At 42.9% G+C, this 19,961-nt stretch overlaps 1 protein-coding gene across 1 annotated transcript in view; it reads right to left on the bottom strand.

Moving 5' to 3' along the window:
* IQCA1 (IQ motif containing with AAA domain 1) overlaps nucleotides 1–19,961 on the bottom strand; it is a 145,644-nt gene that overhangs the window by 38,270 nt on the left and 87,413 nt on the right. Inside the window, exons 8-9 of the mRNA XM_050987541.1 lie at nucleotides 10,059–10,143; nucleotides 3,284–3,406 (exon numbers count right to left, since the gene is read on the bottom strand). Coding sequence (XP_050843498.1) covers nucleotides 3,284–3,406; nucleotides 10,059–10,143 — 208 coding nt within the window. The remainder of the gene's footprint in view (nucleotides 1–3,283; nucleotides 3,407–10,058; nucleotides 10,144–19,961) is intronic.

The raw sequence follows: 19,961 nt of genomic DNA, 5'->3' as shown, positions 1-19,961 counted from the left end.
AAGGACAGGAAAATAATACATTTATCCCTTCTACCCTATTTGAAAAAGACGAGGGAGGTTCTTGACTGAACATCAAGAACTGTTTTGTTTTAGAACTTTCTTTAAAATGTAACAAAAAGTTGGATTTGAGCTCAAATCCCCAGTTACCCCAATGTATTCCCAGCTTCACAGGCTGTGGCACTTTGAGGTTCATCCTTGGATCATTTGCAGTGGGCAGAACCCTTATTTTACCTTTTTCCATGGTATTTTCTAGAAAATGATTCAACCATGACGTTCTGAGAGGAAATGTGTCAACTACTAAAAAACCCAACAAACAAATTCCTCCCCAAACCAGCCTAAAAATCTTCATTTTTAGCTTCTCAACACCACAGGACACACCAACATTCTACTGTTATAAACAAGCCAATGAATTGTTTTAGTTATTTGTTTCAGTGGTTTTCTACGCTGATGTCAATGATATCATTGTGTCAATTTAATTGATTTTAATCAAACCCACTCTCTTGTGTCTTAAGGACACTTGCTGCTCTGTTTTCTCTTGCCTCAATTAACAGCCTAAAAGTCAACATAATAAAAAGAACTTTTCCTTTGAAGCCAGTTCATTTATTTGATTTTCAGTGCGCTGAGTCCATGCTTGTTCTGCTTTAAGTTAGTTAAAATCCCTTGAACCAGCAATATATGTTTGAATTTAAGCAATATAATTTGAATTAATTAAGAAATGTGGAAAGAAGAGCCTCAATCTATTTCTGAGGCTTTCCAAAGCCAGCTCCACACCAGGTGATTCCCTCTGGACAGCAGGGAAAACTGACCTGGCTGCACTGGGAACATTTCCTTTGGAGATTTGCCTCAGAGGTCTCACCAGGGACAGGATGTGCCTCACTGTTTGGCATTTCTGGTGACATTCAGGGATGCACAGCCCTGCTCTCATTCAAGCTCCAGCAGGGTGCTGGGTGAGGCAGCCCAGACTGCTGCTGCTTTTGGAAAAAAGGGATTTTTTTTGGGGGGGATGGAGCCATGGGTTGTTTTGTTCCTTAGGGAAATCAAATCAGCACCTTGCAGAGAAAAGAAAAAGCAAAGTTCCTTTGATATCAAATACTCTTTGTAAAGATTGCTATCAGGCTTTTCAGAAATACTTAAATTTCCTTCTGGGATCCAACTTTTGTTTTCTTTGAGAGCTGAAGTTGGGAGCAGAGCTTTTTTCTGCCTGCATCCCTATGACTTATAGCCTACACTTATTTTAATAAGAGTCCTGCTGTTAGAACTTTTCCAAATACTTCTCAACTGGTCTAAGATACTCTTTTTTTTTCCCCCTGTCAGTGCTATAACCTTGGAGAGAATGTTCCCTTTGTTGTTTCTCCATGAACCATAGAGAACCTGATACAATGGCTCAGAATTTTACTTGACAGGAGTTGTGATGGCTGAGGAGATGGGAATGACATGAAGTTATAAAACCCCAGAGCTCCATGCTGTTATTTCACCCCAGTTCAAACCAGCCTTGCAGAGCCTGCCAGGGGATCCAGACACATTTCTGCTGTTGTTGGTTCTTATCTTCACAAATGTGCAAAACCAAGAAGGAATCCAGTTCGATCCTGTGAAAATCAGCTTTTTAAGCAGATGGGTGAGATGCCATCCAGTTTCAGGAGCTTCACCAGGGCTGTGACAGTGTCACCCAAAAAATTGATCACAGTAACAAGGGAATGAGTGAAGACATGTGTGACCAGCAATTAAAAATTTGCACAGGACTTAAAAATTTGGTTTGCACAGGAACAGCCACAACCCTTCCTAGTTACCAAAGCAATCAGGCTTAAAGACCTTGAAAAACTTTGTATTTGCTCCTTCAGCCTGCTGTGTATTTTCATTTACATTTTTGTATTTTCATTTACATTTTTGTATTTTCATTTACATTTTTATTCAAGGGAAAAAAAAAAACCCAAACCCCCAAATAGTGTTTTCAAGATGCTCATTTCCAAGTTAACATTTAGGTATCTACCTTCCAATTAAATTGACTGATGCTGCCTAAATTCATGTAATTTAGGTTCCTGGCTAGAGCTTTGGCCAGATTAATGGATGTTGTCCAAGAAAAGCATCATTTTTTTGAAATATATTTGTTCTAGGGTTAGGCCTTCAAATTAATTTGTGTAAAACTTGCAGTGAAGAGTAAGCTTTGCCCTAGAAAACTCACCCTTCTTCTCCACATATTTAGTGAAAGATTAATGACCCTTATTAAAAAAATACATATTCTTTTAACTTTTGTTTATACTGTGGAGGTAAATGAGAAAGAAAAGCTGCTGCTTCAGCAAAAGCTGACAATTTTTGTTGCCCAGCTTGCTTTTGAAGATGCTCTTTGGTCACTGCTCTGTTCCACAGGTGGTTTGCTCTGTGAAGCTGCTCCTGGAATAATCTGGAAGTGTCTCTGGTAAAGTAAATCTTTACCTCAAAGATTTCAGGGGGTAGATTGTACATTAAGGGGTGTCTATTGATATTTGAAACAAAACTAGTTCCTGCCCTGAGAACATGGAAAATTCATGGCTTTATGGGGTTTAAAAATTAGTTTGAAATCCACACAAGCTCTGAGGCTTTTCATTCCTAATTCTGCAAGGGGTGGCAGTGATGAATCCTCTGCACCATTAAATTCTTTTTAAGGCTCCCTCCAACCCAAACCATTCTGTGATATTTCCCTTTGGGGATGTATGCTGACTATATCTGAGTGCTGTAGAAATCCTGCCATAGTCTGAAATGGGGAAGGGTTTTCTGGTTATAATCTGGATTTTTCTGTGTGATTCTCCTCCTCGGAGCTCCTGCAGTTCTTTGGGGTGATGGGGCTCCTCTCACCTTTTTTTGGTAGCAACTTCAGCAGGTGCTCATGTCAAAAAACGAGGTGAGGAGAAGACAATGCCCAACTTTCCATGGAAAGAGGGGCAGGCATTTACTGAGCAGTCAGGGCTAGCTGGGATTTCCATGGAAAGAGGGTCAGGGAATGCTTGGTTGGCACTTTGTGTCCTGGCAATGATCTCAAAGCCCCAAAGGGGAATTTTGCTGTCATTGATGCCCCTGCCAGTCTGCACCTCCATCAGCTCTTCCCACTGAGCTCAGTTGTGGCCATCCCTGAAACAGGAGAGGTAAAAAGTTCCCCAGAATCACTGAGCTCATGGGAAGGCTGAGAGAGACCAACCTCAGGCAGTTCTTTGTCTCCTGAACCCGAGCCTGGAGCTTTGGTGACCACTTCAATGTCACTTTCCAGCCCCTGCCCACACCAGAGGCTTCACAACCTGCTTTCAATCCTTACCTCCTTTCCAGCTTTTTCAGGCTTTTTCTCTTGGACTGGTTCCTTGACTTCTTTTACCTTCTTATCTGCTTCATTTTTCTCTGCCTCTGCCTTTGCCTTCTTGGCAGCCAGCTCCTGGACGATCTGAAAGAGGCAGGGAGGAATGGGATTGGGAAAACACAACATCCAACAGGCTGCACTCTCTGAATTCCAGACCATCCCAGAGAAGCCTTTTTTGTGCTGACCAACTCCAGCACAGGTGCTGAATATCCCAATTCATCCTTAGGAAAAGGCTGATTTCTCTGTCCCAAATCATGGGGGTTTTATGGAGTAAAAGCAGGTCCTGAAGCTGTCCAGGACCACAATATTCTAATGACACATAACTCAAAGTTCCCTCTGGACTCAGACCCAGATGATGAATTCATAATGAATTATCTCAGACCCAGATGATGAATTTGTCCTGGTGTTTATAAGGCAGATTGATTTTTACTGGGATGGATTTTGAGAGGCTGCCCTGAGGTGTGTCTAATTCCAATAAATGGCTAAAGACTGGAATTGTTCTAGTGGCTGAGGGAGATTGGATGGAGATATTGTGACAAACCCTGACAGATACACAGGGACAGCTCAGCATCTTTAGCCCTGCAAGCAAGCAGCAGCTGATAACTGGGTACAGCTCCATCAATTCCCATATCTTCAGTTCCTGGCCAATTATAGTTTATTATCTGAAAAAGGCAGGGAAAAATTTGCTGCTTCCACCATTCTCTTGTTTCTAGGCAGCTTTCCTGTCCCTGAGAGGAATTCTAAGATCATTTACTAATGAGTCTAAATCAGAAAACCCACTGAAGTTTATTAATGAACCACTTATACTGGCAATACTGTGAAAGAGTAGAAAATAAAACATTTCCAACTGCAAGATGTGTTTCCTGTAATAGTGAAAATATTTATTTTCTCAAGTTTACCTTTTAATGTAGTGAGCACTGGATGCTGGAGGGGGACAGTGACAAGGGCTGTGCTCTGCAGCTCCATTAGTGGCTCTCCCCAAGCCTTTCAGTACCTTACATTTAATTAAATATGGTAATTCAAGCCCTGAGCACTGCTCAGTCACATCTTGTGGTGATAAGCAGCAAAGCATTTCATTCCCTGGGATAGATTAACAGATTGACTGGAGCTCAGAACAGGTTTTTAGTGTCCCAGCAGGCCTGTTGGATCCAAAACCAACACAGCTACTCCGAGTGTATCCTTTACTGCAGTTCTACACAGCCAGAAACCCACCCCTGTCACCTCTGCTCTGCCTGCAAAGGGGAACCAGAACCATCCCCAGCATCTCTGTCCAGCAGGACACCTGCACACACACACAAGAGATTGACAAAGGTCCCAGTTTGCAGCAGGGCCATTCTGCAGGCAGTATTTCAGTGCCCCCACACTCTGAGTGCAGTGATCTGCTTTCCTGGTCCTGCACAGAGCAGTGATGCTGGAAGGGCTGAGCCAGGGTTTGTGTTCTCATCAACCTGCTGGGATGGCACTGAGCAGCTCAAGTGTCCTTGTCCCTCTGCCTCCCTTGCTGCAGCTCCTCCAGCTCTGCTCAAGCAGCTCCAGGATTGCAGAGCTGGGGGAAGCTGTGTGTCCAACCTGGAGTGGCTTCTGCTCTTTTATACAGAACCACTTCCCCTCCAGCTGCAAGGTGTCACTGTCACATTCTCTGAAAAATCCCTTGCCCAGGATTTCCTCTCCTGGGAAGCTGAGAAGCCTCAGAGAGAAATGAAAACAACAATTATCAGATTGCTTCTCCTGTGTTTGCTGCTTTGGGATGTGGTCTGGACATTGTTTACCAGCAGGTGAATGTTTGATTGGTTCCATGGGAATTGTTATTAATTAATGGCCAATCCCAGCCAGCTGGGTCAGACTCTGAGTCAGTCAGGAGTTTTTATTATTCATTCTTGTTAAGCCTTCTGTCTGTATCCTTTCTCTTTCTTTAGTATAGTTTAAGTATAGCATAATATAATATAATACACTATAATATACTATACGGTAATGTAATATAATATACTGTAATATAATATAATATAATATAATATAAGATAATATAATATAATATAATATAATATAATAAATAGAATATAATAATATAATATAAGATAATATAATATAGATAATATAATATAATATAATATAATATAATATAATATAATATAAATATAATATAATATAATATAATATAATGTAGTATAATGTAATATAATATAATGTAATATTATAATATAGTATAATGTATTATATACTATTATAGTATAATGTATTATATACTATATTATGTATTATGTACTATATTATAATATAGTATAATGTAATATAATGTAATATAATGTAATATTATATTATATTATATTATATTATGTTATGTTATGTTATGTTATGTTATGTTATGTTATGTTATGTTATGTTATGTTATGTTATATTATATTATATTATATTATATTATATTATATATATTATATTATATTATATTATATTACAATATAACGTAATATAACGTAATATAATGTAATATAATGTAATGTAATGTAATATAATATAATATCATATCATATCATAAAATAATAAATCAGCCTTCTGAGAATATGGAGTCAGATTCTCAATTCCTCCTTCATCCTGGGGACCCAGAAAATGCCACAGCAAGGAGATGCCTGAACAATCTGACAAAACGGGAGGGAAGAAAGGGAATGGCAAGCAAAGGTTAGGCTGAGGTGAGTAGGCAATTCACCCACATTTTAGTGTAGGGTTGTTGTTTTGGGGGTTTTTTTGCCCTGGAGAAAACTGCATGGTGGAAAGAGAAGCAGGTGTCTTCTTTAGTTGTTTTGGACTCCTCTTTTCTTTGCTAGGTTGTCTGGTTTTGAAATGATGCAGAAAGTAGTTAGGAAACTCTTAATACTGAGGAAGAGACTGTTTCAGTAGGAGCAGATGAATTTTAGCCTCTTTGTATTTTTTCCCACTCTTTCCTAGAGCTCCTATTGTGCCAGTGGTGATTCTTCTCCAGTAACATTTTCTTTAGTGGCTGAAAAGACATTTTCCTTTAAAACTGATGATCCATGAAACTTAAATTGACTTTTGTATTCCTAGATCAGTCCAACCATGTTTCTAAAATCCTGCAGTGCAAATCTCCTTTTTTTTGGAGAGGGAGGGAAGGACTGGGCACTAAACCAGAGTGAAGCCTGTGAATGAAAATGTCTAAAGCTGGTTTATATGAGCCAAGAACAAGAAAACTTCCAGCTGCCAGCAGGACTCACTTGTTGTGCTGTCCTCAGGCTCAGGAAGTTTTGGTGTTGGCTCAGGTAAAAGTTCTTCTTCAGGAATAAAACCTTCCCTTATCCCTTGAAAGAAAACCTTACTTGAACTTGTTGATTTTTAGAGTTGTGGGCACAAAAGAAAAGCAGGGCTAGAGTGAGTTTGGGAATGCTGGATGAGAGCAGCCTCAGAGCCTGGCTCTGACACTGTTCCTGGAGGGAAAATTCCTCTCTTGGAATATTAACTCTACAGAAAGGAGTTTGGTTGGAATCTAGGAAATGTTTTTTCTCCATGGAGGATTTTTGCTGTGGTGTTTTGGGGTAAGTAGATTGCTGTCTGGGTGAGTATTTTCCGTGATGTGTAATTTAACAGAGGCCAAGTGGAGTTTCCCTCTAGAAATATTCAGAATATTTTAAGGCTTTTAGTTCTTCTCTGACTCCTTTTTTTTTTTTTTTTTAAATGTTATTTAATATTGGAAATGAGGAGCTGGGAGAGGGGGAAGTGCCTGTGAAATGGCAAATCTCTTGGCTTCTTTTCATGGTGATGAGACTTAATGAACTACAGGGAAAGATCATAATTTTCTTGGCAGCAGGATAAGGGCAAAGCTAAAAATTGTCACAACTGATGATTATCTGTGGAGCAAAACATAAAAAACCATTAGGGATAGAGATCTGGAACAGATGCAGGGAGATTATTACACCAATGTCCTGGAATGTTACATTTCTCTTGGAGAAAAAGGTTCTTTTCAAGGGACAGCACTTCTTTTTCTGACTGAAGCACCAAGTGCTGAGCATTGGGAAGTCTTTGGGAAGGAATTTGTAAAATGTCATGGAAGCAGTTTGTGCAGGAGGCCAGCTACATCACAAAGTCAAGCAAGGTCAGGCTTGTCAAAAGATCAAGAAATATAGAATGTATAATAATGCAGCAATGGTTCGTGAAGTGATTAATTTGTATTTTATTTTCCCCAAAGTGTCTTTACTGAAGCCTTATGAAATGCTCCCTTTTTAAATACAGCTCAGTCTTGATTTTTCATGGAGTTTGAGTGGGGAGTAACCAAGCCCTGCTCAAACAGGAGCTCATACAGACCAGAGGTGCACTCCTGTCCCCCCTGGAGTCAAGGACAAAATTCCCATCAGCTTCCATGGGGCCAGGATTTCCTTTTCTATGTTGCTCAGTGTGTGGAACAAACCCAGTGCCCTCAGGGAATTTTTAATATGCAGCTGACTCAGTGGAACAGAAAATGTTTTACTTGTCTGACATTCAGGTAAAATCATGATTGCACTGAACTTTCTCTGGCCAGCTGCATTGTGGAGATCTCTTGAGGCTGTGACACACATTCTGCTGGCTAAAAAGGGAGAATAAAACAGGCCCCAAAATTGGTGAAAATCAGATAATTGCTAGTGAAAATTTGTTAGGAAAATAGAGGAAGGGTTTTTTTTTTTCCATAGTGCAGGGAAAACTAGCAGTAAAACAGTCTCTCCAGACTTTTGGCTTCCATTTTTTTCCATGCAAAGAAAAAAGCAGATGCTCAGGAAAGGCAACAAAACAGCTGAAGGTGGGAATTGAAAGCTGGGAGCATGACAGGAAGGTTAAACCCATTTCTCCAGAATGTCCCTCCACATCCAGTGCTGCTCTGAACAATTCCTTGCTGTGTTTTCTTCCCCAGCTGTGTTCATCCTTGATGCTGGCAGCTCTCTTTGGCATCACATCCCCCAAACCCTTCCCCAGCAATCAGCCCCCACTTGCTGGGTGGCTCCCAACAAAACCTTCTGGACTCTGGCAGGAGTTTCTGCTTTGGAAGCTGAAAACTTCACTGAGGGTCTCCTTCCCCCTGCCTGCCTGAGCAGCAGTGCCACTGTTACATTTTCTGAAAAATCAGGAAAAATTCTGAAATCCTTCACCAGGATTTCCTCTCCCGGGAAGCTGAGAAGCCTCAGAGAAAAATGAAAACAACAATTATCTGATTGCTTCTCCTGTGTTTGCTGCTTTGGAATGTGGTCTGGACATTGTTTACCAGCAGGTGAATGTTTGATTGGTTCCATGGGAATTGTTATTAATTAATGGCCAATGCCAGCCAGCTGGGTCAGACTCTGAGGAGTCAGTCAGGAGTTTTTATTATTCATTCTTGGTCAGCCTTCTGTCTGTATCCTTTCTCTTTCTTTGGTATAGTTTTAGTATAGCATAACATTATAATAAATATAATAAATATAATAAAATAAATAAAATTAAATAAATATAAAAAATAAAATATAATAAATATAATAAATAAAAATAAATAAAATAAATAAAATATAAAAATAAAATAAATATAATAAATAAAATAACTATAATAAAATAAACATAATAAACATAACATAACATCCTTCTGAGAACATGCATCCAGAGTCTCATCTCTCGCCTTGTCCTGGGGACCTCACAAACTCCACAGAGCAGAGCCCAGCAGGGTTTAGCCCCTGAGCTTGGCTGAAAGCAGGAGCATGCCCCAAACTCAGCTTTAGTGGGGCACAGGGAGCTGTTTGCAGCAGTTTTCCTGTGTTTTTAGCAAAGCTTAGCTGATGGTTTGTGCTGTCCTTACATCCCCCCAAACCACACAGAGACTGCGGTGTGCCCCAGGCTCCTCCCTAGGGATCCAAAATTCCCCATCCTGGAAGCATCCAAGGCCAGCCTGGATGGGGCTCTGAGCAACCTGGGCTAGTGGAAGGTGTCAGGGTGGCTGCAATGAGAGGATTTTTATGTCCCTTCCATTTTTATGTCCCTTCCAACCCAAACCATTCTGTGAGTCTATAAAAATCCTCTTTAACCACACCTGGGTTAGAACACCCCTTGCAGAAAAAATCATGCAACAATCTCAGCTTCAGGACTACAGAATTTGGGTTTTGACCTCTAAAGTTTGGCTAGCCCAGCACAGTGGTTCACTCAGGGGCCAGATCCTGCTTCCTGTTCTCCCCCAACAGACCCATTGCCCCCTTGGCTCCTCGGGATGGGTGGGAAAGGCTCCAAGTGCTCAGCACTGCCTTCAGCTGGGCTTAATCACTTTCCCTGTGTGACACTCAGCGATCAGAGGAAGAGATTATCAGCCACTTCCACTAGCCAGAGAAATCAGGAGAGGGATTTCCCAGGAAAACAACCCACAGCACACAAGATAAACTGAGGTACTTCCTTTGCTGGGATGTTCAATTTGCTTAATGAGCCTTGGCAGTAAATCAAGGCTTAGCCCTGCCTGCACTGGAAACTCTTCTCTGCTGTTGTTCTCCACTTCTTTCCTATCACCTGAGCACCTTCACTGGTGGTTAAGTGGCTGCACAGCCCAAAAGGGAACAGATTTTGGTACCTGATTTAAACTCCCTGGGAGAAAAACCTCATTCTTTTTATTTTATTTATTCTTTTAACCATAAGGTTCTTGGAGAACTAGAGCTACTGTTAGGGAAAATTGCTGCTTAAATAAACAGAGATGTTTTGTGGCAAACCTTTCTCTAACATCATGAATTTTTTTTCATTAGAAGAGGGACAGTACCTGCTCTGGATGCTTTTCACTAAGAATAGCCTTGGAACCACCTGCCTTCTCAGGGGGATAGTCAGGAAACCTGCCTGTGATATGCCTGTGGGAGAAACAAAAGTGGAAGAGGAATTAGAGCTCATCATTTTTCACCTGGTTGATAAAGGTGTTAGGTAGCAGGGAAGCTTCTTTTGGCAGTGTTTTCTGTCCTGTAAGTTCATTAAGGCAGTTACCAATCCATGTCTCTTATCCCATGGCCCAAAAAAACCTGCAAATTCTCAGGGAAATTCCTAGCACTGCAGATTGCTTCCTAGCTGAGAGATGGAGATTAAAATGTTTGCACCTGAAAGTGTCCCAGGCCAGGCTGGACAGGGCTGGGAGCACCCTGGGACAGTGGAAGGTGTCCCTGCCCATGGCAGGGGGTGGAATGGGGTGAGCTTTGAGGTCTCTTCCAACCCAAACCATTCTGGGAATGGTTATTGTGTTATTTTACACTATTTTATGTTCATAGCCCAACTCTCTGCTTTCAACATCCAGGTTTTTTTTTTTTTTTAAGAGTAATTTTGCTTAAATCAGGATTTAATCTCTAAATGTCAGGATTACCATGTCTGGATTACAGGAATTCTAAACTTCCAGTGGACTTGGTGGTGATGGAAGCTGGGAAGGGGCAGTTGGTGACTCTGTGGGTAACACAGGGAGCTTCCAGACCTTTCAGAAAGGGATTACAAGATACAGAAAATAACTTCAGCCCCAAGGCCATTTATACTGACAAGACCCTTTAACTGCTTTCCATTTTGTTGCTTGGTGGAATATATTTGTAAGATTTTTTTTCTTTGTTTGGTAACATCAGGAAGATTTTTCTGTTCCAAAGAAAATTCTGACAGTGCAGAAAAACCCTTGTGATACTTTCAAACAGCATGGTTATATTTCCTCTAAATGAAATTAGATTTCCCTGGAGACTAAAAGACCTCAGAAAAGTCAACACTATTCCTAAAAATGTTTTCTTTTTTTTTTAAACAACTGGTACCTTAAGGGACTTTGCTAGGCTGGTGTTAAGCTGCAGGCTCAGTTTTAAGCTGAGATCATTGGAACAGAGCATCTGTTCTGTTTCTGTAGCACCACGTGTAGGGTTGGGATCCAGTGCTGGTATTAATGCAACACCAATTAGGACAGAATCAACAAACATTCCTCTGTGCTTAGGAGCCCTGGCTGGTTCAACAGTTCCAAGTTCTACATGCAAACAGAGGCAAATCCTTGGTCCCTGCATTCCCAGAAACCAGCCTGCACCAACAAAGGGCTGGGCTTGTCAGTGTGCTTTTAAAAATCCATTAAGAATGGGATTTTGGCCTCAAAACCCTGCCTGATCTCTTATTTAATGTTAGCTCGTGTTCCATTTTTTACAGCCAGCCAGAAAATAGCTTGGTTTTATGTCAAGTGCAGCCTTAAATGCTGCTACAAGTCTGGTAACAGTAAAAAACTTCCCAAAATCTGTAATTGAGGCTGTTGCTACTTTAGTGCCAGCTGGGAGGAAGGAAAGGCAAATGCACTGTGTGTGAAGAATCAGCTGGGAGCCCACTGAACATGATATCAGGGCCAGCTGCCAATATTTATTCATGTTACATTTGGTATCTGTACTCCCTTTTTCACTTTTAAATCATTTACAGCTCTTGGAGATGGCAGGGGGTTTGGATTAAATTCTTTTTAAGGCTCCCTCCAACCCAAACCATTCTGTGATATTTCCCTTTGGGGATGTATGCTGACTATATCTGAGTGCTGTAGAAATCCTGCCATAGTCTGAAATGGGGAAGGGTTTTCTGGTTATAATCTGGATTTTTCTGTGTGATTTTCCTCCTCTGAGCTGCTGCAGTTCTTTGGGGTGATGGGGCTCCTCTCACCTTTTTTTGGTAGCAACTTCAGCAGGTGCTCATGTCAAAAAACGAGGTGAGGAGAAGACAATGCCCAACTTTCCATGGAAAGAGGGGCAGGAATTTACTGAGCAGTCAGGGCTAGCTGGGATTTTCTGGCTGAGGGCACTGCAGGATGTGATTTTCCATGGTCATCTCAGAGCAGACAGTACCAAACATTTTGATGGTCCAATTCTTCCAGGGCATCTGCTTTTTTCTTGAGTGTACCCATTGCTGTCTGAAGGTCTGGAAGCAGCACTCTTAAACCTTCTTTCCCTACCCACCCTCCTGTGGGTTTTACTCTTTCTCTTCTAGGTTGAAATGACCACAGTTTCAATCCTGTAATGCCTGGGAATTCACATACATGACCCCCAATAGGCAAATTCCTCCCTTTATGAAACCTTCTGAGTTCAGAGGTTAAACCAGGGATTCATTTGGCCTGTAAATCTGCCCAGAAAAATGCAGCCATTCATCTTCCTGGTCAAAAGTCCACTTTAAACATCATGAATCTCAATTTTCATTCCCCCTTCACTTTCTGGCAGCGTTCTACTCAGAGCCATCACAATGGGCTGTCTCTTGCATTTATCCCAGGATGTTCATTTGGATTCAACTGGACCTAAATTCCTTGCTTTGCAGCTGGAAATACCAGGATAAAATGAGCAGCCAGAGAAGCTGTGGCTGCCCCCCATCCCTGGAAGTGTCCCCAGGCCAGGTTGGATGGGGCTTGGAGCAACCTGGTTTAGTGGAAGGTGTGAGGTGGGACTAAATGATCTCCAAAGTCCCTTCTTACCCAAACCTCTCTATAATTTTAAATTCTTATTTCTTTGTGCCATCAGATAAGGTACACTTCATCCAGGGCTGAAGAGGGTCCCACCAGCAATGTCCCTCTGGAATTAGGAGGAGGTCCCAAACACTGTGGAGGGATTCTGAGCTTGCTTCACAATATTATTTGTTCAAATAATTTTTAACTGCCTTCCCCTTCTGAAACTTCCTAGAAACACTGAAGTACTGGTGATTAGAGGTAATAATAGGGTAAGAAAATGATCCCAGATGATGCAAGAAGTTGCTCCCAACTGGAGCCCCAGCAGGCTGCTTTGTTTTGTGGGAAGTGTGCAGGGGAGCTTTGTGGTGGGAATCCTCCCTGGTTCCACTGCTGATGGGGAGAGGAGGATGTAAAAAGCTTAAGCTCTTGATAACAGGAGCATTAGAGTGTGTAATATATTTGAAAGACATGGTACATGTCAGAGACACCTAGATCCGAGTCAGAACTCTGTGAATCTGTTACTTATTACTGTCTCAGCATTTGCAAGGGGGGAAAATGTCCAATTGTACTTTTCCAACGTCTCATAAAAATGTGTAAATGCCAGAACTGGAAGAAGCAACTCTTATTTCCAGTGTGATTGCTTCAGTGGGAGTGCTGACAACGTGTTAAGCACTGCAAGCAAAAGCAGAAGCAAATTGTCCTGGATTTCTTAGGGAGGATGCAGTTCCAGTAAAACCAATTGCCTGAAGGAACAAATTAAGTGTACAAAATCCCATGGTGGGACTGGACTCGGTGGCTGAACAGAGAAAAGAAGGGGAGATGGAAGGACAGGGCTAGGAAGAAACCTCCTCCTGGTGGGACAAACCCCAGCAGCAGCCTGGGGAGGCCCTCAGGAGCCCAAAGCCTGCAGGCAGGGAGCTGAGGATGGCTCCTGGGGGTGACCTGCTCCTCGTTTTCCATCCCCAGGCACCGAGCAGCAGCCTCTGCTTGCACTGCTGCAAACAAAAATGAGGAGTGCTGGAGCTCACAGGAGGAAAAAAGATCCTTTTTTGGGTCAGGGCCACTCCTTCAATACAACTGCTCCAGGTTTCTGTGCTGAGGAGGATGCTGTTGAAGAAGGGACCTTTAGAAATTGTGGTATGTGAGAAATCCATCACTTTTCTGGAAAGCAGTGAAATCCTGTCAACAGAAGCAGAGCAGGGGTTGGAAAGCAGCTTTACAGAAAAGCCATCTAATTGGGATGAATGGGGGCCCTAAATCTGAATCAAAGCAGCTCAAGTGGAAGAGTAGAGGGATGAACAAGGATGGAGGGGTGAAAAGATAGGATCTTGCACTCCCAGCTGAAAAGGAAAAGGATGTGATGAGGTTTTTGTGCTGTTTCTCAAATTACATTATGTTCTCTGGTTCACTGTTACTGCTCCAAACCTATTCCTCTTACAATAACTCAGACCTGTCAAGTGTAATTGAAAAAGAATGATCTTTTATGGTCTGCAGTGCAAATCCTTTTGTCTGTGATCTGCAGCAGAGAGTTCTGGCTCTTCTGGGCTCAATATTTGTACAGCACAAACCCCACATAAATGCCCAAGTTTGAACCAGGTTCAAATGGTTCTGTAATGTCTCCAAATCACCACCAGACTGGGATGAGTTGGGGTGATTGGCAGGCTCTGCTCAGCCCTCAGTGCTGTGGCACCTCCATTCTCACCTGTACAATAAATTCTTTGTCTGGGAGATGACCCTGCACTGTGCTTGTCTCATCTGCTGCTTCCTCCCTTCCTCATTTAGGAGCTTCAAAAAAAATTTTTTTAAGTGTTTTCTCTCTATTCCACATTGCTCAGGGATGGTTATAGTTAGGGCTAAATATGGCTTTTGATTTATGACAACACACCATTGATTTAAACATTTTGTCTGGTAATAGACTCAACAAGTTCCTACCTACTCTGTTCTCTGGCGTGGTTTTCCATGTGTTATTCTTTCTTTTTGGCTATGGCTTCTCCAGCTAATTGCATAAAAGGCCTTGTCAGGAGAAATAAATTGTTCTTTGGAGGAACAAGAGTGTTTAACTCCTCTCAGGGGAAGAAAAGATGTGGGCTGTGTGCAGAAGAGGAGGCATGAATGATGGTGAAGGCTCTGAGTGCAGGGACACAGGGGTGTTCTGTGCAGAAAAGGGACATAGGCTGAGAGGGGGGAGCTCTTTAAGGAAATAAAACCCTCCTCAGTTGTGTAGCTCTTGCCTGTTCCTGTAATCCCACCTGATTTGGATTCTCTCAGACTGCTTAAATAGCAGTGCTGGTTTATTTTAGGTGTCTTTGCTGTGGTGCTTTTTTTTCCCCTTTTGTGTGTGTGCTCTCTTTAGCTCTTTGAAAATCACTTCCAGAAAAAATAACCTGGGCAAATACAGAATTACTTAGAAAGTGAGATTGATTTCCACAGGCTTCTTATCATCTTTAATGAGTTTGGACACAGCCCCATTCCAGCTGATGTTTTATCTCAGGTCCTGATCCTCCCAGTGTTTTCTTGTACGTGTGCTTGTTATGCATGGAAGCATTTCAGTGCAGGGTAATTGGAGGATCAGAAACTTTATTGTTCTGCATAAATATTCAGCTTTGAAAATTGAAGATCAAGTGTAGTGAGGCCAACAATGTGCAAGGGAAAGCATTCCCGTGGAGAAATGAGGTGGCAAGGTTTGTGGGGAAAGGTGATATCCTTTATTATAGTAACTATCATAATTAGAATGCTCTTTTGGGTCCCCAGTGCCTGCCTTAGATCTGAAATGGGAGAAGGGAACTTCAAAGCCAAGTAATAGTTGGGAACAGTTGTTGGAGGGGACAGACCTAAATGAGGAATGTGGTAATTCTCCCTGATAGTTTTATTACATGTGGTGTTACTGGCCAGGAAAGGTAGACCTTTGGCTGACCCAGTGCAGTTGTTCATAAGCTGCTTGAGTCCTTACAGCAAAAGAGTCTGTTCTGCTTTGTCATGAAATTATTACCTTTTCAAGGATCCTTCTGGTCTTTTTGGGATAGCAATAAGTAATTAATGTAATGGAAAAATGGGAATCTCTGTTCCCCTTCAGGTGGGCTGGGGTGTGAGCTTGCTCTGCCAGGACTCCTGGTTATCCTGATTCCTGCTCTAAAAACCACGAGGGAAAAGGATTTTTAATTTTTTTTTTTTCTCTTCAAAATTCTGACAAATCATTGCTGGTTTAAAGTGGCAATAGGTTTTTCTCCTTGGGATAAAAGTGCTATCATCCTGATGGAGACATGGATGATAGCACTGCAAATGGCTCCTAGGTTTTTGAATGGGAATAAAAGGCAGCTTGGGCATGAATAATGCCAAGGAAAACCAAAACCACTTCTTCTTCCAATATTAGCTTAAGTTAAAAGAAAACCTGCTACAATCAGAAGAAAAACTTTGTAATATTGACACTGATGAAATGTTCTGGTGCTCTGATTTTGCATGCCCCTCCACACACTTAAAAAATGTTGCCAAAGTTTTCTCAGAGCTCACATTTGAATTAACTGAGGGTTGGGAGGAATCACATCCTGGCTGACAGAACTGAACTGCTTGGCAAGAGCTGACACCAACCAAGCTGTGCTGAAGGCTCAGACAAACCTAGAGGACACTGAATGTACCCACCAAGCATGGAAATGGGAAGATTAAAGGGGCTGGAAAGCAGATCCCTGGAAGGTTATTTAGGGTTTTTAGCTTAACTCCTGCAGTGCAGAACAGCTTTGGGCAGAGCTGCAAGGTGTGGAATAACACTGAGAGCATCCCCTGGTGGATCTGAGGACACCTGGGTGTCTCATCCCTGCCCCTGGAGGGAAAACTGACATCCAGCACTACCCCAGTGCTTGATTTTCTAGCTCTGAAGTTCCTTGAGTGCATTTCCCTCTCTTTTGGAGTTGTTGATCACCCTGTGTTTACCAGAGCTGCATTCCTCGAGGGATTTCTCCAAGGATGAAGGGCTGCTCCCCTTCTTTCCCAGTCTGGCTATCCCCAGGCTCCTTTCCAGTGTCAGCTTCCTGGTGCCTGTCTCCAGTCTTTGGAGGAGAGCAGGATGAGCAGGGAGAGCAGGGAGAGCAGTCCTTGCTGAGCAGGAGAGCAGGGAGAGCAGTCCTTGCTGAGCAGGAGAGCAGGGAGAGCAGGGTGAGAAGGGTGAGCAGGATGAGCAGCTCTTGGTGAGCAGGGTGAGCAGGGTGAGCAGCCCTTGGTGAGCAGGGTGAGCAGCCCTTGGTGAGCAGGGTGAGCAGCCCTTGGTGAGCAGCCCTTGGTGAGCAGGGTGAGCAGTCCTTGGTGAGCAGTCCTTGGGGAGCAGGGTGAGCAGCCCTTGGTGAGCAGGATGAACAGCTCTTGGTGAGCAGGGTGAGCAGTCCTTGGTGAGCAGGAGAGCTGCCCCCAGGGGCTGCTCCAGGACTGGGGCCTCGCTGATGGAATAGCTCCCATTAAACTCTCATCTGGTTTGATTTTCTCATGTCTTTCCACTCCCTTCAGAGCAAGGTCAGAAATACAGAAGCTGGCTCAAAGGAACACCAGGAGGAATTCCCCCTGCCTTTACTGAATTCCTTACCTTTGGTCAGCTTTTGCCAGTGTAGAACACCCAATCCTGGCTCAAATTTGGCAGAATTTCCAGTGCTCAGCATTCAACTTAAGAGACTGGAATAATTATGGGCAGTTTTAAGCAAGATTACTTTAACCCAGACTAGAAGCTTTGCAAGAATAGTTTTCCTGCAGAGTCAGCCAGAGGGAATCAAGAGCACTTTATTAACACAATATGAATCCTGTAAAGAGGAAAATAAAGCATGCCTTTTTTTTCTAGCAAGGCCAGCCAAAAGAAATAACTTGCCCTCCAACATCCCAAGCTTCTTTGGGATTTGGAGTGAAATGGAGTATAAGAGAGCATTTTGTTTTATGGGATTTGTTTAGGAGAAATTCGAGCAAATGTTTTTGCTTCTCAGAAGTCAAGGTGGACCAAAATGCATCTCTACAGGAGGGGAAGGAGGCTCTAACCTGGCTGCTTCACACTGCTTTACCATCTCTAAAAATGAAGATAATGCAGTGCTCCTGGGGTGTGTCAGCCTCCTTGTGTGTGCTGTGCAGCAGGAACACCCTTTGTACCTGCCTGGAAAACTGGGAATGGGAGCCTGGAAGGAGCACAGAAGCTCTGGGCTTTGATCCACCCTTTGTTTCAATAGGAGATACCTAATATTCCAACAAAGAGGACATGTAGGAGTGATATGGTGGTTAGACAACCCTGCTTGTGGGTAAATGGTGTGATTTTGATTGATGTCATTTTTGCAGTGTGATGCAAATGGATGGATCTGAGGTGGAATCAAAGGTGGCATCAGACACATTTCAGGATTCCAATACATTTCAGGATTCCAATACATTTCAGGATTCCAATACATTTCAGGATTTCAATACATTTCAGTATTTCAATCTCTGCCTTCCACCTGTGGTATCAGTGCAGAAATCCAGGCTGGCAGAACTCATTTTTTGCCTCTCTGGATTAAAATGCTGTCCAGCCACTGTGTCATGGCTGTCCCACTCACACATCACTGTGCCCCTGACCGTGATTTAACCTGAGGAGTTTCCAAAGGACAGAGTGTGACCAGGTTCACCAGGCATTGCATCACTGCTTGGGAGAGTGGCTTGGGAATTCATTTCAAACTGGAATCACTCTTTGCACCTAAGACTGAACTGCCTTGAGAAGCACTTGTGATGCAGCAGGAAAATGTCAGTGGGAAAGGAGAAGCTGAAAGAGGTTTTTAGGAATGTAACCAGACCCTGCCTTCTCTTTCACTGCCCAGAATCCCAGAATGGGTGAGGTTGGAAGGGAGCACAGTGAGGGTCTGGTCCTGCCTCCCTGCTCCAGCAGGGTGATCCCAGAGCACAGGGCACAGGTTTGTGTCTGGATGGCTCTGGAATATCCCCAGAAGGAGACTCCACAGCCTCCCTGGACACTCTGTTCACTGCCCAGTCACTGCCCAGAGAAGAATTTCTGCCTCCTGCTCAGGTGGAACTCCTGGGCATCAGCATCTGCCTGTTCCTCATGTCCCATTGCTGGGCCCCATGGAGGAGCAGAGCCTGGTCCATGCTCTGGAATACCCAGATCTATAAATATCCACCCTTTGGATATTTATACCCCTTACACAGGTCCCCTCTCAGCTGTGCCTCCTCTTGAGGAGCCCCAGCTCCCTCAGCCTTTCCTCCTCACAGATGCTCCAATCCCTTCATCACCTCTGCAGCCTCTGCTGGGTCCCCTCCAAGAGCTTCTGTTCCTGAGGAGCTCAGAAGTGGACACAGCACTCCAGAGGTGCCTCCCAGGGCTGAGCAGAGGGGCAGGATCCCCCCTGACCTGCTGGGAATGCTCTTCCTGATGCACCCCAGATCCCATTGAACCTCTTGTCCCCATGGGAATTCTCGTGGCTCAGGGACAGCTCCTTGTCCACCTCAAGAGATCTGGTTCTCTGTGGTTTATGTGAAAGCATAAATGAGCTATTTAATGATAATTCTGAGGCAATTTCATGCAGATGAAAGCAGTCTCAGTGCTTGATTTTTCCATGTTCATCCCAAGTGGCTTGTGCAGCCTTATTGGAATAAATCCCCATCAGGTGCACACAGAGTGTAAAACCAGGGAAAAGGGAGAATGTTGCAAAGCCCATCTATAAAATTAGAGATGTTTACACTCCTGATCAAGGCTAATAACCAAAGAGTTATTAGAAAGAAAAATCATTTAGAACCTCTACTCTGGCATTTTAAAAGTGTGGGAAAAGACCAGGAGAAACATTCCAGATGAGCTCAGCTCTAAGCCAGGCATGGTATTAAAAGCAGCCATTTATCAGGAGTTTTAGCTCAAAACCCCAGTCATCTGTGCAGTCCAAGAAACACACTGTAATGCCTGGAGGTGCCAAGTTCCCTAACTCTCACCTTTTTAGTTTTGGGAAAGAAAAATTGGGATGTTCTAATCCTGTACCTGTTTGGTGTGGCTCTGGTGCCTGATCTATAGTTTCTCAAAATTGGCTGGAATTGTGCAGACTGATAGAGCTGAATACCTTTTGCCTCTGCAACTGACTGATTCTTTCTGCACATTACTCAGTGGGATACACTCAGATTTAATCAAAAATAAGCACAAAGTGCAGCTTTTTTATTATTGTTAATTTAAATGATGGCTTAATAATGTGCTTTTAAATAATTTCTTTGGTAGATGGGGTCGGTGCTGCTGAGAGTTGCTGGCAATGTGGCAAAGAGGCTGGA

Source organism: Serinus canaria, assembly GCF_022539315.1.
Source record: "Serinus canaria isolate serCan28SL12 chromosome 7 unlocalized genomic scaffold, serCan2020 HiC_scaffold_29, whole genome shotgun sequence".
In the NCBI taxonomy this organism is placed as follows: domain Eukaryota; kingdom Metazoa; phylum Chordata; class Aves; order Passeriformes; family Fringillidae; genus Serinus; species Serinus canaria.
This window is presented reverse-complemented; position numbering and strand designations above follow the sequence as displayed.